Here is a 24,193-nt window from a genome sequence, read left to right on the forward strand (position 1 = left end):
GCACTGGCTGTAGCAAAAGAACTTCTCTGGAGAATAAATGTAAATAGAAAAGGGGAGACCTCTTTGATAGTAAAGGTTAAAGAGAGGGAAGTTAAGGATTTGGCAGAAATCAAAAAGATCAATAAGACACACCAACATCTCCCCACCAAAAAAGCGCCATTCATTAAAGAAACTCCTTTTCAGTACTCTGACAGAAGAGAGTGTTACAGAAGTAAGAATCTAAGAAGCACCCAAAACCCTTACACCCTGTCCAAAAAATAAGTAAAAAAAAATCAGTCTACCATGTAACAAGAAAACGGAAAATCAGAGTCCAAACATTTTAGCTACTGAAAATGCCTTTCCCCCAAACTAATCACAAGTTAGGAAATTTGATTGAGTGAATTATATTCTTAACAAACACTTGGAGATGTGGGGGAAAAAAACAACAGCAAACCTTGAATCAAAATTTAAAAATTTAAAAATTAAAAAAATTTAAAAATTAAAAACAGAAATGATCCACGTCCCCCCCACCCATCCCCTGAAAAGCGAAAAAAGTAAATAAAAGAAAATGTGTACCTACATATCAAAATGGGTTTACAGTGTTTAAACTATCAGACTTTACAGATGAAGACAAAATATACAGGGCCTCAAAGTAGTAAGACCAGATTACTTATAAGAGTAAGATAATTAGGCTGGCATCTTATTTCTCAATAGCAAAACACATGGCAAGATACCACAGAAGAAAGTAAGAGTTTAGAATTTTATATCCAGTCAAACTGGCTTTCTAGTATGAAGCGTTCAGAAAAAATTTAAAATATACAAAAACTCAGGGAATACCATAATTCTGAGCCCTTTCTGGGAAACATAATAGAGACTAAACCTGATTTCAATACATAATATAAAATCCTACAGTAATCAAGACAGGATAGATAGTACTAGCAAAAGGATAGAAACAATCAACATGAAGATAATATAGGGTGCAGAAATAGACCTACACATATTCGTTCAGTTGTTGACAAAGAGGCCAAGACATTACAATAAGGAAAGAATAGTCTTTTCAACAAATGGGCGAGAATTACCAGACATTCATATATAAAAAAATTAACCTTGATCTATACTTTGCATATATAAAAATGAACTCAAAAATCTACAAAACTATACACAAAATTAGTATATAGTCATGCACACTTGATCTGTATTTTGCACAGTATACAGAAATGAACTTACAAAACTACAAAATTATAAAACTTCCCAATGAAAACAAAGGAGAAAAAACAACAACAACAACAACAAAAAACTGGACTGGCTGGTTCGCTGAGTTGGTTACAGTGTGGTATTATAACACCAAGGTAGAGGGTTTGGATTCCCGCACCAGCCAGCCTCCCCCCAAGAAAAGAAAAAAAAAAAGAAAACACAGGAGAAGAGCTTTGTGACATAGGGTTAAAAAAAATTTCTTAGGAACAAACCATGAAAAGAAAAATTGATAAATTGAACTTAAGAGAATATTTGTAAAATCTATATCTGATAAAGGATTCATATCCAAAATATATAAAGAACTCTCTCAATAAATAAGAAAATAAAAAACCTACTTAAAAAACAGGCAAAGATTTGAAAAGACAATTTATCAAAGAAGATAGACGTAAAAAGATGCTCAAATTCATTAGTGAAATTTAAATTAAAACTACAAAGAGATATGATTACATAACATTAAAATGGTTAAAATCAAACAAATGGACAATACGAACTGCTGGAGAGATGCACAGCAACTGAAACTCCTACATTTCTGGTGGAAATGCAAAATGGTACAGCTACTTTGCAAAATAGTTTGGGCAGTTCCTTTTTTTTTTTTTTTTTTGGTCTTTTTCGTGACCGGCACTCAGCCAGTGAGTGCACCGGCCATTCCTATATAGGATCCGAACCCGCGGCTCACCGCGCTCCCAGCGCAGCACTCTCCCGAATGCGCCACGGGCTCGGCCCTTGGGCAGTTTCTTATAACATTAAACATATACCTATCATATGATTCTGTAATACATTTCTAGGTATCTACACAAGAGAAACGAAAATATATGTCTACATCAAAATCTATTGCAATATTTGTAGCAACTTTATGATTGCTCAAATTGGAAACAACCCATGTATGCCCATCAACTGGTGGAGGGACAAACTGTGATACATCTACACAGTGGAATACTACTCAGCAATGAAATGGAATGAACATGCAAAAAGGAGCGAATGTGCAAAAACATGGATAAAAACTCAAATTCATCATACTTAGTAAAAGAAGCCAGACTCAAAAGGCTTCATACCATATGATTCCATTTATATGACATTCTGGAAAAGGCAAAACTGTAGTGGCTAACTGGGTTTGGATGCAGGCTGGGGAGATAATTATAAGGGGGCAGAAGAGAACTTTTTGGCAGTATGAAAATGTTTTATATCTTGACTGTGGTGGTGGATACATGATTGTACACTTTAAATTCACTGTGTACAGAATTTTGTATAACTAACTGTACACTGAAAAGGGGTGAGATTTACTTTATATAAATTATCTCAATAAGCCTGATAAATCCCTAATCACATCCTTCAGTTTGATCACATACTTCAACAATCTATTTCTAGCTTTCATACATTTTTTTCTCTATCCACTGAATACTCAATAAAAGGTCTTTCATTTATGACTAGTGATTCATTGCTTTTAATACATTTATTTTTTGTTTTAATTATATGACGTGAAATGAAAGCTTCTTACCACTTATGTTAAGACTTTCATTCCTCCCTCATTTATATAAAATAAAAACAAAAACAATAAAATTTTCAAATAACTACACAAATACTGCTATGCTGACAGCTGCTAAAATGAAACTGTTGGCTGGCAGACATTGAAATCATAACATGAAAAAACAGTTATGTTCAAGTCCAAATCTGATACACAAAATGGAACTAAGAGATGTGAATTTATAATGCATAAAAGAGGTGATTTACAGGAAAGTTGATGACTTCTATAACGTGAGTTTAGTGAGTTAACAAATCAAGTTAATCAGAACAGAATGATAAAGAAAAATAATACTAATACTAATGATATAAAAGCAGCAGCAGCAAATAGTAATTAACATATATCACATAGTATTCTAAGTGCTTTATAAAATTAAATCATTTAATGTTCACGATAATCCTGTGAGGTAGGTTAACCCCATTTTATAGACTTATAAACTGAAGCAGAACAAAGTGAATAACTTGCCTAATGTCACAGAGTCAATAGTAGTAAAGCTGGGATTTGAAGGATAAGAGATTATTAATATTTAGAACAGTTATATGTTACAAACAAATCTTCTGATGGTCATAACTTTGAATATTCACCTTTTCTTCCAAGGTTTCACTTATAGATGTTGCTAGTTTCAACAGCTCTTCTGAATCTTGTTGGCATCTATGATTTTAAAAAAAAGCATGCAACTTCAATTCTGTCAACTGCCATAAACAGTAGATCATATTGAAAACTAAAATTTAAGAAATGTACAAAAGAATGTGGAATTTTGCCAACAGGTGGCACAAAGTGTTTCACTGACTTAAAGGTAACTAGCTTATAAATACAATACTTCAAAATCACGTTCACCTGAAGACAATGTATAAATAAGATTTAGCTTAAATATACAAGGCAAAAACCTTTTGCAACAGTACTCTGACTTAATCGGCTAGAAGGTAAAAAAAAATATATATATCATGGGTTAACAATTCAATAATTCTCAGAGTTTGCTCTGTTTGTTAAAAACTTGCAGCTTTTAAAGATTTCAAAACGGGAAAATTCACATTTAGTATTATTCCATTTTTGCAAACCCATCTTTTTACTCCTACCTGGAAAAAGACAAAGTCATGGTAAATGTTTATATAATTTGGTATATCTATTGGTATTGCAATTACAAGGGGCTTAGTTACTTAAAAACAAAACAAAACTATACTTTCTGAAATATTACTTCTATAAAAAAGAAAAATAGTTATTTTTAAACAAAAAACATTACCCAATATTTGGCTTGCGACTGCAGTTCTCCTGAAACTGGTCCAAGGCAAGCATAGCTGCGTGAATCTGTAAAGGTGCCTATTCAGAAGATTAAAAATTGGCCAACATTTACTGAGTCCTTAATATGTGCCGAGCACTGTGCTAAATGTTTTTAAAACATTATTTATCTTCACAATTAACATACTGGCTTAATACTATTTTTATCTCTAACAGATGAGAAACCTAAAGCTTAGAGACATTAAATAACTTTGGTGCCATAAAGCAATAGCTCCTAGTTTTAATTCCAGGTGGTATGACTAGTGTTTACTAGGCCATCCATGTGAAACTTAGAGTAACATAAATTCAACAACAGTAAAAAGACATTTGTACAAGATCACCTAATCCTTTTTCATTATTAACATTTACAAATTTTGAAACTGTTAATTCCTTCTTTATCACAAATAAATTTACTGCTACAGAAATACATCCAGTGATTTAAAAGAATAATATATGCTTAAGGATGTTTTTTGGGGGTAAGAAATAGGTATTATATAAAACTCCGTATGAGTCAAAAAATCTTTTAACATGATCATCTTTGTATAAGTTACTGAAATCGTCTTTTAACTATCAAAGATAACAAATCATTATAAAAGTAAAACTTTTTCCTGTTATTCTAACATTTTTTTCCACAATACAAATTCCTGTTTAAATCCTTGGGAGTCAACTTGAGATATGTCTGTGTAATCTTTGTTAAGAAAACCTAACAACAAGGTATATACAAGGTAACTCCATTTTAACTTTATACTCACTCACAATTCCCATGCCCCACCCTGCTGCCTCTCAAACCTGCAAAGTGTTTACTTACCTCAGGTTTGCTAAAATCCACAATAAGGTACTTTGGATGTTTTATCTGCCTCTCCAATGTTTCCTAATAGAAAAAAAAAAAAAAAAATCACTTCAGAGCAAGTGAGTGATTACTTGACAAAACATACTGTTATATATGTCACTGAACTTTTGAAAGCAATGAATCTCTCTCAAAGTTCTGAAATACATAAGATTGGGCTGCTATGGTTTAATTGAAAGATAAAATAGCTACCATTCTCCCTTATTACCATACTTACAAAAAATGTAAAAAGCAATAAAACAACCTGCTCCACATAGTAAATTTAGGAAAAATTAGAGAAAAGATCTGTATACTCAAAAAAAAATTTATTGTTTTAATCTAAAAGCTACCACATTTTTCTGATACCAGGTTATCAAGACTTGTAATAGATAATAAGACTTGAATAGATACTCATAGTTAAGATCTTCTGTGTGGAGCAAAGACCATAGAGGCAAAACAAACAAAAACCAGAAAAACAATAACCCCCAAACACTCATCCTATCTGAAATTATTTGAAGCATAAAGTATCCAATTAAAAAATTTAAAATTGGGGACAGGGCACAAGGAGGTATGCAGGGGCAGATCTGACTTGCTGTGTACTATTTTAATTTCTTGTTTTGTTCTAACTTTGGCTTGAACAAAATCTTATAGAGGACTATAGCTGTTAACAGCTCTGGAAAAAAACAGGCAATCAAGTTAAAACCTTGAGAACGTGCAAAAATTAAAAAACAAAAACAGAAATATTAAGACAGCTTATATTGAGAAGTGCCCTAAGGATTTAAGCAGCACGAGATTCCTTAGTTCCCTGACACAAGCAGTCTCTACATTCTCTTCATTAAGCTACTTATATTTTCCTTTCAATGCCAGGAGTCTATAGGAATTACTTGATATTTCCAACATACACACTTTTTTTTGAAATTTAAAAAACTAAATTAAAATTTAAAAACCTGTATTAACAAGTATGATAAAAAATATTCCTTTTATTTTTTTAAAAAATTAAACACTTGAATAATAAAGCAAAACAACCCTTGCTAAATCTTTTGAAAACATACTCATTTTCTCTCTTAGGAAACAGATTATAACATTAACTCTTTGATGATTCAGGAAGGTACAGTTCCTTTCGTATATACTCATATACCTCAATTACATGCATGTGGTATTCTAGCTATAGAAGATATTCTAACTATGATATTCCAGCTATACGATATTCCAGCTATACGTTTTTGTTGATATCAGTTTATTTCCTCAAACTGATTCCATTTTCCTAAAAGTGGGTGGAAATTAAGAAAACAATCTGTTTAGCCTTTAAATTAACTGTTTAGTTAACTAAGAATTTTATTAATTTTTGCTCTTCTGCCATCTTTTTCTGTAAAAATATATTTTTTAAACAGAAAAAAAATACTTACAAAGCAAAATGTTTTGGGAGTTTTAACTTGGACAGCTATGCCTCCATGTAAATATGGTTCCAGTTCTGTAGTATCACCAATGCTAAAAGAAAATGGTGATACCACTAGAAGAAAGAAGATAAGAAAACCATTACACAGTGATACAAATGTTTAAAAATGGAGACTTATTGTCATAAAGATCTAAATTCTCCTTAATTTATGAAATTAAAAAGATTCTCATCTGTTGTTTTTTTTTTAAATGGGAGGCAGTGGGAGTCTGGGGAGCCTAACAGAGTATTTTTTCCAATGTGTACTTCAGAACTTAAAAACAACCAAGAAAAGTTAGAGAGAAAAAAATGAGTAATGGAATTACTCATTTTTAGGTATTAAATATATTCTAAAGCCCCAATAATACATTGATACTAATCATATATCATGATAATTAATATAGTATAATACTGGCTCATGAATAGACAAATGGAATACATTAGGGAATTCAGAAATAGACACAAGTATACAAGGGACACAGTAAAGGTGGTGAGAAAAAGATAAGATTATTCAATAAATATTTTGGTAAAAAAAGCCATCTGGGAAAATATCTATTGCAAATGAATAAAAGTTTTAAATGTCAAAAAGATGCCAAAATATTTTGGATAAAAGCATGGGGAAAAAATTCCTTTAAAACCTTGGAGTGAGGAAGCCTTTTCTAAGTTAATACTCAAAATAAAAGTCATAAAAGACTGAAAATTTGATTATATAAAAATAAAAAAGAAATTTGCGTGATAAAAACCAATCGCAAGCAAATTCAAAAGATAAATGCCAAACTAGAAAAAATATTTCCAAGTCACATAAAAAAACTGGCAAATATGCCTGTATATTAAGAGTTCCACAGGGTGGTTAAGAAAATGATCAACAGCTCAACAGGAAAATGGCAAAGGGGAGATGATTCACATAAAGGACTTACTATATAATTAGTACTTATACACTAAGTAAACAGAAAAGTTCAGCAGAGTGAACACCAAACTTGGTTCATGTTATCTCTAGAGAGAAGAGGAAGTCTGAATAAAGACACATTTTTAACTCTACTTAAATATATATATGTGTGTATATATATAAACATGTATTATTTTAGCTATTTAACAATGTTTTTCACATAGAAAATTTCCTCAGAGCATTAAGTACTAATTAATAAAAGTTAAGGGGAAAAAAGCTTCATAAATAGCCACTCTATTTAAACTTACACCACAACATGACCCCAACCAAAGAATTTTCTGGTACAAAATGTAGATTTTCTTTAACTTTATTCCCTGACATCCGGTGGCTCCTCTTTATACAGGCTATCAAGATTCTGATCCATCACCACAATTCACTAGTGCATGAACCCCAAAATAAAAAATGATAATCCTAAATGATTAATCTAATCCATTTTCACAAAAACAGACACAAATTCTTTAATATTAATGATCTGAACATGTATTTACGATATTTACTTGTAGTTGGGGAACAAAATAAAATAGTTTTGTTACCAAAGATGCTTATATATGGATCCAGAGTTGTTAATCTATAAAGAGTTCATAAAAGGAACTGATTTTTCTCTCTCCTAAGGACATGTTTTGCAGTCATTAAAAAGAAAAAAGTAATTTCATTTATTAGCCCATACACTAATCACATAATTTTCAAATGCCCTAAAGATAAAACTGAGTCACTCTCCCCTGAACAGGTGTAAACAAGACATACAGCTGAGTTACAGGTTGTCTAGCACTGTCTTTAACTCTTTTAAGCATGGCTGGAGGAAAAACATAAACTATGCAGATTAATGCTGCTATAAATTCATTATCTCCAACTTCAAATTAGCCCTATATAATGCCTGATAATCCTTCCCTTTTTAAAAATGCCTACTCTCCTCAAACCTCTGGCCTTGGCACCTCTGTCCAGTAAAAAAAACACACTCCTTCAACTTCTTATCTGCAAACTTGCCTGCAGTCCCAGCCATTCATCCCTTTCATTTGAAGCCATCAAACAAGAACACACAAATGGTCCTCAAAAAGCTCATGGAAAGATTCATTTTTTCTTTTAATTGTTTATTTTCACGAATTTTTTGAAGTACCCTCATATATACTACCAACATTTAGCTATCTGAAAACTTCACTGCCACCTCACTCAACATGCCTAAACTGTGCTCATTATCTTCTCTCCAAAACCTACTCCCTTTCTTGCACTCCTTAAGTGAATAAGTTGTCTATGTAGGAAATGTTTGCTTACCTATAGGTAAGCAACATACATATTACAGTATGTAATAACAAAGTTTCCTCCTAAATGTCTTAAGACTCCTGCTATCTCAGTCCTCCCTGCCCACCCTGTCATATTACAAGTTCTGTAGTTCCTTGAGTTGTCCTTGCATCTGAGCCTTTTAAGGTTTGTCTCTGCACAGAACACTCTTTTTCAAGATCTTCCTAAGCCAATGCAACCTTCAGATTTCAATCAAGATACCCTGTCCTCACTGCAGCTGTCCCCAAACCGGGTAGGTTTCCTTGCTAAGTTTGGAGTTCCCAGAATATCATCACTGTTTAACATGTCCTCACTTGGATTGAATATTTTCGGGCCAAGAAATATATGATCATGTCTATCTAAGACGATATTGTGTTCCCAACACTGAGAATAGTGTCTGAACTTTATAGTGCTGAATAATGAACAAGTATAAATGACTTAATAAAATACATCAACTTACCAATTATTTGTTGTATAGATCCATTTAAGCCTGTCATTCCATTAATTTCTCGAAATGTTAGGAACTGTCCTGTCTCAAGTTTGTGCGGATGGTTTTCAAGACAAGTGACAATGCCAGGATTACCCTAAAAATAAGAGTAATCTACTAAAAAACAAGATCATGTATTCTTTTAATACAAATTTTAAACTCACACATCACATGACAATGACAATGTTATCATAAAATTCTCAAAACCAAAATTCCAACCCATTCTTCTCCTCCATTAGTAAAAGCAAGCCTTTAAAAAACAGTCACAAAATGGGCCGAGCCCGTGGCGCACTTGGTAGAGTGCTGCGCTGGCAGCGCGGCGACGCTCCCGCCGCGGGTTCGGATCCTATATAGGACTGACCAGTGTACTCACTGGCTGAGTGCCGGTCACGAAAAAACGACAAAAAAAAAAAAAAAAAAAAAAAACAGTCACAAAATAATGATCAATTTATTACTATTTTTTTTAAATGAATGTTGAAAATATACTTTCAACGTTTGGTGTGAGATGTTCAGAAATTCCACAGAGTTCAAATATTTCACAGATTCAAAGATTTGGGGGACTTATAAAAAACATTCTAAATTATCTGTTTTTTGTTGTTTTTTTTAAATTTTGGCAGCTGGCCAGTTTTCTTTTCTTTTTTAAAAGATGACTGGTAAGGGGATCTTAACCCTTGACTTGGTGTTGCCAGCACCGTGCTCTCCCAAGTGAGCTAACCAGTCATCCCTATATAGGGATCCAAACCCGTGGACTTGGTGTTATCAGCACCACACTCTCCCAAGTGAGCCACGGGCCAGCCCTGCAGCTGACCAGTTTGATTCTTGCTGACAAATCTATAAACTTGCCTGCAGTCACCACCATTCATCCCTTTTATCCAAGCCATCAAACAAGAACATACAAGGAGTCTTCAAAAAGTTCATGGAAAGATTCATATTATCTTTTATTTTTTTCGTGAACTTTTTGAAGTATCCTCGTGTATCCTACCAACACCTACCTATCTTGAATACTTAATTGCCACCCCACTCACCCTTAACCTTGGTGTTAACAGCAGCACACTCTAACCAAGTAAGCTATCCAGCCAGCTCTAATGTTTTAAAGTCATGTTAGAAAAAACTTTGTGAGCATAAAAGATAAAAGCCTCACTCTGAAGATCAAAAAAATATAAGGAAGGAGGATAGACATTTTATTTTATTTATTTATTTATATATATATTTTTAAAAGATGACCAGTAAGGGGATCTTAACCCTTGACTTGGTGTTGTCAGCACCACGCTCAGCCAGTGAGCGAACCGGCCATCCCTATATGGGATCCGAACCCGGGACCTTGGTGTTATCAGCACCGCACTCTCCCGAGTGAGCCACGGGCCGGCCCGGAGGATAGACATTTTAAAGACAGGAAATTGATAGTTTATACCTTGAGCAACACTTCAGAGTAAAGAATCAGCTCATTTCCTATACTATTCAATAAAAGAAAATACCAATACTATCTTTTAGTATAGTATAGATAGTTAAGAATCCATACCATATTTTGGAGCTTATTCAAACAGTGTATTATTCTCAGGGACAAACTAAAACCAACTGGAGAAAATAAAATGTTGACTAAGCATTAATATGCCTGAAAGAATAACTCAGGTAAAATAATAAACCAACTCTGTAAGCAAAAAGATACACAGACTAATTTTTCAATAAATTTTTCTTAAACAGGCACAAGAAAGACACCATTACACTGGCATTAAAAATAAAGCATAAAGACAAAAGCACAAATACTATTACAACAAGGTATATTATCATTCCCTTATATTTGGCTTCGTTTGGGCTTTTGTGTAAGTTGATTAGAAAGAGCATAAATAAAGTAATTACTTAGGCTAAAAAGAAAGTATTGAAAAGAAATCGTAATGATTTCTCCAGTTCTTTTAGGAAATAAAAAATTAAGCTTACATACCGAAAGAGTGTGATTAGAAGAGTGTGATATGAAGGTTAATTAATTCTTAAACTAAAAATAAAGTCTTAGAGACATATAACACATTAGAAAAGCTTTTGTCTAAAATAACTTAAGTGTGTCTCTTCTTGTAGTCAGTGTTAGGCCAGGTGACTTGTGACATACTTAGTGCATCCATGATCTGACACAGTAAACAGTTCAGTAAACAATGAATCACAACTTATGTCCCAAAGGAACATGACAGAACGATATTAAAATTAAAACTTATGACAAGAAAATATTGATCTATCAAGTATTAAATAACGATAGAAGTCCAGAATATTCTTAACAATTAATTAATATTCCAAAATCAAGTTAGTTTTAACATAATGCAATCAAGACATGAACTAAACATTCTCTCATTATCTTACAACACTGTAAAAAAAAAAAAGCATTGCATGTTATAATATTTTGCTAATACTATCTTTTTAGAAATAGCATTCACATCAACATTAAAATAAAATTTTTAAAAAGTTCATTAATATAATCATACTTGCGTTATGTTTGAAATGAAAATTTCTTTTGGTTCTTCTCCTGTTGTATCTGAAACTTCAAATTTATCACCAAAATCACAAAACAACCGTGACCAAATTCCATGTATATCTGCACTGATGAACTGTGAAATGGTAAAAGCAAGTTCAAGCTTGTTAATTTATATAAAGAAAAAAAAAAATACAAAACACAAAACAGCTCAACCATCTTAGGCCCTTTCATGATAAATACATTTAATAATTAAATATATCCTTTAGAACATAAAGTGAATTATGAATAGGATAAACTATCTACAGATTGTTTTAGGAATCAAAAATTTTGGTGTTTGGCAAACGAATACTAGTGAAACAAAATTAGAATATCAGTGTATTGTCACTATACATTCTATGGTTTTTAAATAAAAATTCTGTCCTCATAAAATTTAAGCACAATATATAAGAAACAGGTATCTTGGTTTAATGGTCTAGCAGTGAATTCTTATTTATTATTTTAGAAAAAAAGAATGGAGTGTCCATTCATCAAAAGCGGAAGAGTTAAGGGAAAATAAAACAGAGCTAAAAGCTGAGAACAGTCTATAAGAAAAGGGCTGAGGAACTGACAGTACAAATAATAGTCGTGAAAGGTAAAAATTATATTCTCAAGCACAATCATAAATACTTTATTAAAAGCAATTTTTTTGACACACGCATCATCTCCATTCCAAGAATATGTAAAGAAATGGTTTTTGTGCTTAAAGCTATTTTTAGAGCTACTGCTAATAAAAGAGAAATCCTTATTCTGTAATGCAGCTGATGCTGTACAAAATGGAATTTTTCTAACAAAAGTAAACTATATTGATATTTGGGTATAAGAACATCTCTCATTAAAATAATTTATAACCCCTATTTTATGAAGTAGTTAATAGCTAAGAGAACAATATTTCTCACCTGATCGTATTGCCTTTACAGATCAAAATGGGTACATGAACCAATTTTTTATGAAACATAAAACTGAGGAGAAATTTAGCTTTTCTTTTTTAATTTAAAAGTTGCAAACTCCAGGACAATTTATTTCTTTCCAAAACAATTCTGAAGTATACATATATGTATCAATTATATAAACAAAGATTTTAATTTATAACCTAGTGTAATTACTTTGTAGAACTTCTGTGCTCTGTTGTAAATTTACCATCTTATTTATCTGCTTAAATTCTAAACCATTGCACAATGCTCTAAAGATTGTAAATATGTTAAGTAAATACTATACTACAAAAATTTTTAGTATACCTATATCGCACAATATCATTTTGGCTAAGTGCCTACCTCAAAAGAACAAATAGCTTTTTCCTTTTTCCAAAGGAACAAATGACCCCCAAAACAAGAGTGGAGTTAGTAATTTGTATTCAATTACAGGGTAAGAATTGTGATTTTTCCCATCTAAACCTGTTCACAATGTCACCCCAATGCCTCTAATTATGCTGAACAAAAATCTAGAAGTAATTTTTGATAACTCTTTCCTTCACATGTTTTGATTACTTTTCCTTCACATCCATCCACCCATCCACAAGTTCTGTTAGCCTTTTTTACAAAAGATACCTCAAACTCAATGACTTCTCACTATTTCTGTTCCCACCTCTTTTGTCAAAGACACCAGCATCTCTTAGCTGGACTAGTGCAATAGATACAAACTGATCTAGCTGCCTCTACTCTACTAATCCCACAGTTCTCTTTCTTTTGGTTCTCTTTTCCCTTTATACTCTTAAAAACTGAGAACCCAAAGAGCTTTTACTTCTGTGAGTTACTCCTATTGATATATACTGTGTTAGAAATTAAAACTGAGAAAAATTTAAAACACAAGAATACACAAACACATATTCCATTAGCTATCAGAGCAATCACATCACCACAGATCATATAGATTCTGGAAAATTCCACTATGCTTCATAAGAGATAAGAGAATTAACATGAAAAAGGCAAATAATATGTCAGTAATACTATGAAAATAGTTTAACTATGTAGACCCCTTGAAAGGGTCTCAGGGACTCTCCATGTCCTTGACCACACTTTGAAAACTGCTACTAAATAGTCTACTCTCCCTATAGCAAGCCAGAGCGATTCTTTAAAAATATCAATCAGATCAAAATTCATAGGCTTAAAACTTAAATATCCTCACAGATCCCACAAGACACATCCTCTATCTACTTCTCCAAATCTAATCTTCTGGTATCTCTTACTCCTACTATCCTCTCCTCTTTATCTAAATCCATTTTGGTCCTACTTGTCTCTTGCTGTTCCTCAAACATACCAAGCTAATTTTTACACTTCCAGGTCTTTATACTTGCTGATCCCACTGCTTTGAATGCTCTTCCCCAGATCCTTACAAAACTGGTTCTTTCTCATTATTCATATGTTATCTCCTCAGAGAGGACTTCCCCAACCTCCTAATCTAAGAGAACTGCCACTGGCCCCACATCATGCAGACATTGTTCTCTATTCTTTACTCAGATTTTTTTCTTCATAGGACTTGAAACTATTTGAAAATACATCAAGTATTTATTTGCTTGTTTACTGTACATTTCTCTACCAGAAGGTAATTTTCATGAGTAAGAAAATTTGTCTGTCCTGTTCACTAATGCATTCCTAGTGACTAGAACTGTATCTGCTACATAGTAGATGTTCAATGAATTTTTTTTTTGGTGGCTGGCTCGTGAAGGGATCTGAACCTTTCACCTTGGTGTACTACACTATGCTCTAACCAACTGAGCAAACTGGCCAGCCCCTCAATGAATATTCATTAAATGAACCAATGTACATCTTGAAAACCACCATCATACCATATTTAAAGTTAGATGATGAATTCAATTTATCATCCTTTCCATTCCTAACCTACTACCTTCCTTACTTTTGGCACTTCATCTATAAAACAAATGTGGGTACTATTTTTAAAAACAGGAAATGAATACAATACCAAAATCAAAGAGAAAAATCTCACTGTGTTTGTCCTCATGTAAAAAGAGTTTCTTATATAACCCACTAAGAAGCTACAAATTCTAATAGCAAAAGTGTTCTTCCTTTGGTTAACTACATGGCATTATTAAACAATACTATTACCTTGATTGGAGGGCAATGAGAATGGCAAAAATCATTGATCATCTTCTGCAATGGAAGTTTCATCTCAGTCAATATTACACACTGTTAAGAATACAAGAAATTAAAGACTAGAAAATTCACAATTATTTTGGTAATATATAACAATCAGAAATCTGTCAGTTTGTATTGTTCTAAAGATACACTGTAATCCTTGTAAAAAATTACTGTCCTATTGTATTCCATTGGAAGGTTAATACCTTGAGAAGTACAGAATAGCAAAAGTAAAAATAACATATACAGGGCGAAACCTGCCCACATTAAATTCAATTAACATCATAGACTTCATAATTAAGAAGCAAACCTTAATCTCCTGTGTGGTATTTATGTACTCTAAATAGTTGGAGATTTGTTTTATCTGTTACTATCATGGAAATACTAACAATGCCACCAGAATATTATTTTCATGCTAGCTTAAAAGGGTGACAATTACATGTTTAAAAGATGCATTAGCTGGCTTAGTTTTCTTTTACTTCTGAGATTCAACAGATTCACAACATAATAAACTTCTGCTTTAATAAACCAGTTCTACTTGGTTCTTTATCACACTCACCAGGTCTTTTAAAAAAGTCTTATTTTTACATTGCATATTTAATCCCTTCTTTTATGATTCAGTCAGTTTGAACACCTATATTTTATAGTCTCTATCCAAAAATTCTATTCTCTGAAATTCTTGGAGGTTTTATTCTGGTTTGTTATTTCCATTGACTCTTGATTATGTTGAACTGCTTTTTCCTGTCTTGTTATTTTGAATTGTGAACTCAAAGGAACTTTATATACTGGAATACCCTTTGGCCTAGTTGAGGGTACATTCCTCTAGATTTGTTTAGTTTTGTTTATGAATGGCATTCTAGGGTATTAACATAAAAAGTAGTACTATTGTGGCAAGTTCTCAGCTTGGGAATTTCTAGACCACAAATGATTATAAAGTTGACCTCCAAATCTATGAGAGCAGGGCTATGGTTAAGAATTTCCAGAGAAGACCTTTATTTTTCATCCGAAACTCAAAAGAAAACAGACAAGCTTCTTATTCTGATGAGTAAAAATTGTTCTTGTCCACCCTTTCACTGAGGGTGTAGTTCTCTGATGTTGCAGCTTACGAAGAGGGGGGAAGTCTCAATTCAATTTTTCTATCTCATGTATTCCTAGGTCTGCATTTTCTGTTTCTGTGTGACCATTAATTTACAAGAAACTTGGTTACTGTGACAGGCATCCTGTGGTCCCTAGGAGTGACTACACACAATAGCTCACTGGTTTTCTTTTTGCTACCTGTTCATTTTTGGCCTGTGAGCACTACCCTTACATTAATTTGAGCTCAGGTTATCATTTAAAGGAAATCTGTTTAGCAATTTTAGGCGTTTTGTAGCAGGACAAATTTTAAGTTACCCAGTACAGAATGGGCACTGATTTTCAAATGTATAATAGCATAATTTGATCACACGAAAAACCGGTCAATCTAGTCACTTTTAGAATGTCAAAGTGCTGAGAATTTGTTGTAGTTACTTAAGAAATTGTCACCTATGGTAGATTAATTTATTGATCCGTGTATTTTACTCCCCTGTAATTATACTGTTTGCCCGTGGCTTTAGGAAGAGGAGTGTACTTTTCTGCTCCTTGACTTTGCCTTGAAAATGTGACTTGCTTTGGCCAATAGGACATTAATGGAAGTAACACAAACAGAGACTTGAAATGTGCTTGGGTGGTTAGACTTGCCCTTTTATCTTTCTTCTTCTATCTTTGTCTTTTATTGCCATGAGAACATGACCTGGGTGGCTTCCTCATCCCAGAAAAGAGACATGAAGCAAAACCCAGACTCCAGAGTTCAATCCAAGCTGAGTTTAGCCTAGAATAGCTGAACCCCACCTGATATCAGATACATGAGGAAGAAATAAATGCATGATGCTATAAACCACTTGAGTTTTGGGTAGGTTTTCATGCATAATACTGTGAAAATAGCCAACTGATATAATTGCTTTGTTGGTAGTTCTTAGGCCTCTTCCCTAAAATGAAGCATTTAAAAGGTATCATTCTAATAGAAGTCTTAACTTGAAATTTTTTGTTCTGTTCTTCAATGCACTAGGTTAAATTAGTTATATCATACTAATACTTAACAATTTACCTTGGAATCTGCCAATAACATTGAACATAAAAAGGAGTACTAACCTGGTATTCATCTAAGAAGGAGAGATCCGTGGATTCACTGAAAGGAACAGAAGATGATGCCACATGAACATATGGATTTAGTTCAGCAATATGTTGAAGTACAGCTTCAGCCCTAAAAAAAACAAAATATTTTTACTATTCTTTTGTTCAATATACTCAGTCTCTTAAAGGTAGACACTTTAATGACATGAGCAACCCAACATGTTACAAAATTTCAATGGAAACTTAAAAAATTGTAGAAAGGAAACCAAAACTTATCTTTACAGATAACTATACCATCTTCAAATGTACTGTCATATTCCACAGTAAGCCACACAATCTCAAAGTGTACCCTTATAGTTCCAAGCTCTAAGCTCAAGTTTCTTAATAATTAGCAATACTAAAGACTTCCATTAATAATCTCAAAAAAATTCATTTCTAAGCAGCAGTGTTATTGTATCAAAAATTTGACAAACATAAATAAATAAGTCTATACCAATACTTTTTTTATCTATGGTGGTATGAATTTATGGTAATGAGTTACACAAATATGACTAAACCGGAATTCTGGACACAGAAAATATTCTAAGTAATTGAGAGAGTAAAAGAAAAAAAAATCACATTATAATACATCAAAATATCTTCACCTGTTTCTCTTATTAACAACATCATCTTCACAGAGAAAGAAGTTGGTTCCTAAATCCCATGCTTGACATTTTTCTGTATCATGAATTGTAAGCGCCTTTAAAAAAGAGAAAAGTATCTGATGAAGTCAAGAATATGACAAGGATGTTCATTATCTCTAACGCTATCTACATTGTACTGAACGTATTATATGTAATTAGACAACAAAAAGTAATTAAAGGCATAAGAATTGGAAAAAATATATAAAACTAGATCTATATGCAGATGATATTACTATTACATCTGGAAACCCCAATAAATTGATTGAAAAAAATTAGACAGTAGAATTTAAATTTATGAAAGTATCATGTTACAAAAATCAACATACAAAAATCTAGAAAATTCATATAAACAAACACTTCAAAATACCCCATGCTCCAAGTAAGAAAGGTAATTGACAAACTAAGAAAAAATATTTGTAACTTATAACACAGGCCGTAAATCTTATAGAAAAAGGACAAGATATATGAATAAGGAGTATACTGAGAAAGAAATGCCCTTGAAAATACATAAAGATGTTCAACCTTGATCAGGAGTGAAATATATTTTCTTTCTCATTAGACTGGCATAAATATCAAGTTTGACAACCTACTCTATTGGTGAGGTTGAGGTAAATGAGCCACTCTCATGGGAATGTGAAGTTGCTCAACCTCAATGGAAAGGAATTTGGCAATAAACAGCAAAAAGACAAACGAATTTAACCTTTGACACAGCAACCCCACTTTTAGGAATCGATCCCAAAGAGACATTTAGAAAAATACAAAAGCACATATGTATAAGGGTATTAAATATAGCCTTATTTTTAATAGCAAAAGACTGGAAACATTCAAAATGTCCACCAATGGGAAACTGGGTATATGAACCATCCATACAATGTATATCCATGCACTAGACAAAAAGAATAAAACATATATTTATCACTACGGAGTAATATCCAGGATATGCTGTTAAGCAATATAGTCATATAAAGCAAGGTGGAGTCATAAAAAGTAAGGCATTTTATTTGAGAAAGGGAGGAGGAGACAAATACATATACACATTATAAACAGATAAGCATGTATGTATGTATGCATTTGCTTATATTGAAAAACAAATGAAGAATAACTCAAATAAAAAAGGGGTGACTTAATAAGTGAAGGAGAACAGGGTAGAGAAACGCTGGACTTATCTGAAAATACTTTGCTTTCTAAATCTTGTTTTTTTGGTTTTTCTTGGTGGCTGGCTGGTACAGGCATCAAACCCTTGACTTTGGTGTCATGATACTATGCTCTAACCAATATAAATTTGACTTTGAATCATATAAATCTTATGTAACAGTAAGACTAAATAAAATGAATAAAGCAATATTTAAAAATCCAAATCAAAATAAATAAATGGACTAAACTATATATTGAATTTGTTGCATAACCACCCAGAGGAATTCTTTAAAGTGATTTTAAAAAGCAGTTAATTTATCTGCCAAATTCAGGTGGGACAAAAGAAAGATTAAAAAGAATCTTAAACTGTTTTCAATAGTACATTGCTATTAATAATATTGAAACTGGTATTCTGAAACTATGTCATACAGGTAAAATATAACAGAATAAAGCAAATAAGTAATTAGGTTAACGTCATTAAAAACCATGACCCTTACAGTAAGAGAAAAGAAATCCAAAAAGACTTTATAATCAGTGACAAAAACTACTGGGGTTGTGCTGAAAAGACTCAAAAACTTTAAGAGGGCCCAATAACCAAAGATGAAACAATTTGAGCATCAACAAAAATAACGACTATAATATATCAAAACACATCAAATGTGTTGAAATTCATGAGTTTATCATCACATATGTGCACACACACACACACAAGTTCACTGGTCACTGTTGGGGGATGATAGGAAACCAGTGATTTTGAAAACTGGTAAATAAAGGGTGAAAAACATCAAGTATTTACCCTGCCTTTTGTACACATACAATCTGTACTTTTGTCACTTTTGTGAAACCAATTAAGTGATGAACAGAAGATTTTCTTTCTAAAATATTATTCTAGCTAATAAATGAGGAAGGAACAATAGAATATCACTGCTGCCCCCAATCAAATAATAAATCAGGGCATGATTATTAACAGCTAGTGATCACAAAAAGAGGGACAACAGAATATCATTGCCTCCTGATTGATTCTCTGAATATAACTACTACCAATTAAAAGGAAATAGAGGGGTAGAGGTACATGTGACAAATGATTGGCTTCTTCGACAAATAAATTGCAAGGAAAAAAAAAAATCAGGGAATGGGAAACTATAGATTAAAAGAAACCAAGTTCAGTATATGGATTTTACTTGTATCCTGATTAGGACAAAACAAGCCTTAAATAAATTTCTTAAGACAACTGGCAAAATTTGAACTCTAACTAGATATTTGATGATTGTGGTAGGCAGGCTTTTAAGATGGCCCCAATGCTTCCCACTTAATTGGTATTCAGGCCTTTGTGCAGTCCCCACCCCTTGAGAGATTAGGTTATAAAAGACTATGATTTATCCTGTTAACACACTCACTCTCTCCTGTCTTCTTGCTTGCTTACTATGATGAAGCAAGCTGCCATACTGTGAACTGCTCTAAGGAGAGGGCCACATAACAAGGAACTGAGGGTGACTCTATGGTAAACAACCAGCAAGGACTTGAGGTCCTCAGTCCAACAACCCACAAAGAACTGAATCCTGCCAACAACAATGAGAGCAAGCTTGGGAAGCAGATCCTCCCCCTAACTTCAAAACGACTGTAAGCCCTACTAATACTCTGACTGCAGCCTTATGAGAGGACCCTCAAATAGGGAAATAGCCAAGTCATGCCTGAATCCTGACCTACAGAAACTGTGAGATAAAAATGTTGAAATGTTGTTGTTTAAGCTACTAAATTTTGGGGTAAATTGTTTTACAGCAATAGGTAACTAATACAATGAGTGACATTAAGAACTCATTAAATTTTTAGGTGTGAAAATGGTATTGTGGTATGTTTGCAATAGGTACCTTTATCTTTTAAAGATATATATGAAAATATTTAAGGATGACATAATACAATGTCTGAAATTTACATCAAAATAATTTGGCAGTTGGGGGCAGTGGGGAATGGGAAGAAGATATATAAAACAAATGTGTCCTTGAGCTGGTAACTGAAGCTGTGTGATGGGTACATGGGGTTTTGTTAAACTATTCTTTCTACTTTTGTATATTTCTGAAATTTCCATAAATTTTTATAAATTTTTTACAGAAAGGAAAATAGAACATTACAACAATTTTGTTTTTAAATAAAAAACAATAATTAACCCAAAGTATAAACAATATTACCACCACAAATGAGCAAAAAAAGAAAGTTCATAACAAACAATTTTTCTTATGAACGACATTTACTCACCTTAATTCCTGCAAGAACAAGATTCTTTGCTATAAAGAAAAAAGAAAAAGAAATAGCTTGATATTAGGAATGCATATTAGATACGTCCTCATGGAGCTTGGTCACATTGATGACTAGATAATTTTAACATTTTTACTACTGAAGAAATATAAGTTCCCTGTAAAAAAAAAAAAAAAAAAAAAAGCAAGAAAATATAGATTAACAAAAAGGAAAAATTAAAACTTGCATAATAACACCACTGAGATAATCACATTTTACAGTATTCTTCCAGACACATTTTTAAGAATATATGTATATGTGCTACCATAATGAATTAATTGATATAGAAAATGATAATAGCTATTAATGTCACAGACTGAGAAACAATGAAAGTCATCACTGCTTCCTTAAAGAAGAATATAATAGTAACGCAAAATAGTCTTGCCGAAATAATCAAAACTGAATCTGATCGAGGTTCTGGATCTAATTTTCTTTATAGGAAATACAATGAGAAGGAGTTACATTTTTAAAATTATCTTATGTTGCTCAAAATTGTCACATAAAATTATGAAAAATACTGCTTACCAATTTCCAAACCAAGACCACCCATACCACTTAAGAAAATATGGGACTTCGCCATCTTCTGCATTGCTGTGTCTCCAAGAACGTATCTCTGTCGACTATATGCAAAACACAATGGAAAACAATTATTTCATCAAAATTATATATCCCTTAAAGGTGTCTGCCTGGGAACTAGATCCTGCCCACAGACTTGTTTTGGATGATTTGCAGTTTAAAAATTTCTGAATCAATTGCCAAATACATGACATATTTTGAAAAATTAGGTGATCTGGCACCACGATCCACACTCCCTCAAAGCAACAGAAAGATGGAGTTGACTAGGAGTTGCCCTGTTTAGTCAGGGAGAATCATGCGCCCTACACTCGCCACAGTTCCATACGTTCCTGCTCCTCTCATTTATTACCTCAATGGCCACTATAGGCATTTGAGTCTGCGATCTCCACTTTAAAACTTCACTACAAACAGAACTTCTGAGGCAAAAAAAAAAAAAAAAAAAATATATATATATATATACGTTCTATTCTTAGAGATCAGATGGCTTAAAATTAAGCAGTTTTTGAACATTATTTTATTTTAATTAATTAATTATTTAATTTTTTAAAATTTTATTTTGTCGATATACATTGTGGCTGATTATTGCTCCCCATCACCAAAACCTCCCTCCCTTCTCCCTCCTCCCCTCCCCCCAAAAATGTCCTTTCTGTTTGCTTGTCGTATCAACTTCAAGTAATTGTGGTTGTCATATCTTCTTCCCCCCCCCCCCCCCCCCGGGTTCTGTGTGTCTGTGTGTGTGTGTGAATTTATATATTAATTTTTAGCTCCCACCAATAAGTGAGAACATGTGGTATTTCTCTTTCTGTGCCTGACTTGTTTCACTTAATATAATTCTCTTGAGGTCCATCCATGTTGTTGCAAATGGCAGTATTTCATTCGTTTTGATAGCTGAGTAGTATTCCATTGTGTAGATGTACCACATTTTCCGTATCCACTCATCTGATGATGGACATTTGGGCTGGTTCCAGCTCTTGGCTATTGTAAAGAGTGCTGCGATGAACACTGGGGAACAGGTATACCTTCGACTTGATGATTTCCATTCCTCTGGGTATATTCCCAACAGTGGGATAGCTGGGTCATATGGTAGATCTATCTGCAATTGTTTGAGGAACCTCCATACCATTTTCCATAGAGGCTGCACCATTTTGCAGTCCCACCAACAATGTATGAGAGTTCCTTTTTCTCCGCAGCCTCGCCAGCATTTATCGTTCATAGTCTTTTGGATTTTAGCCATCCTAACTGGGGTTAGATGGTATCTCAATGTGGTTTTGATTTGCATTTCCCGGATGCTGAGTGATGTTGAGCATTTTTTCATATGTCTGTTGGCCATTTGGATATCTTCCTTAGAGAAATGCCTACTTAGCTCTTTTGCCCATTTTTTAATTGGGTTGCTTGCTTTCTTCTTGTAAAGTTGTTTGAGTTCCTTATATATTCTGGATATTAATCCTTTGTCAGATGTATATTTTGCAAATATTTTCTCCCACTCTGTTGGTTGTCTTTTAACTCGGTTAATTGTTTCTTTTGCTGTGCAGAAGCTTTTTAGTTTGATATAATCCCATTTGTTTATTTTTCCTTTGGTTGCCCATGCTTTTGGGGTCGTATTCATGAAGTCTGTGCCCAGTCCTATTTCCTGAAGTGTTTCTCCTATGTTTTCTTTAAGAAGTTTTATTGTTTCAGGGTGTATATTTAAATCCTTAATCCATTTTGAGTTGATTTTAGTATACGGTGAGAGGTATGGATCTAGTTTCATTCTCCTGCATATGGATATCCAGTTGTCACAGCACCATTTGCTGAAGAGGCAGTCCCTTCCCCAGTGAATAGGCTTGGTGCCTTTGTCAAAGATCAGATGGCAGTAAGTGTGTGGGTTGATTTCTGGATTCTCTATTCTATTCCATTGGTCAGTGTGTCTGTTTTTATGCCAGTACCATACTGTTTTGGTTATTATAGCTTTGTAGTATAGCTTAAAGTCAGGTAGTGTTATGCCTCCAGCTTTATTTTTTTATTCCCAGCACTGCTTTGGCTATGCGTGGTCTTTTATTGTTCCATATAAATGACTGAATAGTTTTTTCCATTTCTGAGAAAAATGTCTTTGGAATTTTGATGGGGATTGCATTGAATTTGTATATCACTTTGGGTAGTATGGACATTTTCACTATGTTGATTCTTCCAATCCAAGAGCATGGGATATCTTTCCATCTTCTTGTATCATCTCTAATTTCTCTCAGCAGTGGTTTGTAGTTCTCATTATAGAGATTTTTCACCTCCTTGGTTAACTCAATTCCTAAGTATTTTATTTTTTTGGTGGCTATTGTAAATGGGTAGGCTTTCCGGATTTCTCGTTCTGCATGTTCACTATTGGAGAAAAGAAATGCTACTGATTTTTGTGTGTTGATTTTGTATCCTGCTACTGTGCTGAAATTATTTATCAATTCCAACAGTATTTTTGTAGAGGTTTTGGGCTGTTCGATATATAGGATCATGTCATCTGCAAACAAGGACAGTTTGACTTCATCTTTTCCAATCTGGATTCCTTTTATTTCCTTTTCTTCTCTGATTGCTCTGGCTAGGGCTTCCAACATTATGTTGAATAGGAGTGGTGAGAGTGTGCATCCTTGTCTAGTTCCTGTTCTTAAAGGAAAAGCTTTCAGCTTTTCCCCATTCAGGATGATATTGGCAGTGGGTTTGGCATATATGGCTTTAATTATGTTGAGATACTTTCCCTTTATACCTAACTTATAGAGGGTCTTTGTCAAGAATGAGTGCTGAACTTTATCAAAT

General features: G+C 33.2%; 1 protein-coding gene across 1 annotated transcript in view; it reads right to left on the minus strand.

The window, feature by feature from the left end:
• The window catches only part of UBA6 (ubiquitin like modifier activating enzyme 6), a 75,573-nt gene that overhangs the window by 31,476 nt on the left and 19,904 nt on the right, over positions 1-24,193 (minus strand). The window contains exons 3-13 of the mRNA XM_063107750.1: positions 21,365-21,459; positions 20,801-20,829; positions 17,375-17,469; positions 16,749-16,860; positions 14,550-14,630; positions 11,462-11,584; positions 8,967-9,090; positions 6,260-6,363; positions 4,836-4,898; positions 3,993-4,069; positions 3,337-3,403 (exon numbers count right to left, since the gene is read on the minus strand). Of these exons, the coding sequence (XP_062963820.1) occupies positions 3,337-3,403; positions 3,993-4,069; positions 4,836-4,898; positions 6,260-6,363; positions 8,967-9,090; positions 11,462-11,584; positions 14,550-14,630; positions 16,749-16,860; positions 17,375-17,469; positions 20,801-20,829; positions 21,365-21,459 (970 nt within the window). The remainder of the gene's footprint in view (positions 1-3,336; positions 3,404-3,992; positions 4,070-4,835; positions 4,899-6,259; positions 6,364-8,966; positions 9,091-11,461; positions 11,585-14,549; positions 14,631-16,748; positions 16,861-17,374; positions 17,470-20,800; positions 20,830-21,364; positions 21,460-24,193) is intronic.

Source organism: Cynocephalus volans, chromosome 9 (genome assembly GCF_027409185.1).
Source record: "Cynocephalus volans isolate mCynVol1 chromosome 9, mCynVol1.pri, whole genome shotgun sequence".
Taxonomy (NCBI): Eukaryota; Metazoa; Chordata; class Mammalia; order Dermoptera; family Cynocephalidae; genus Cynocephalus; species Cynocephalus volans.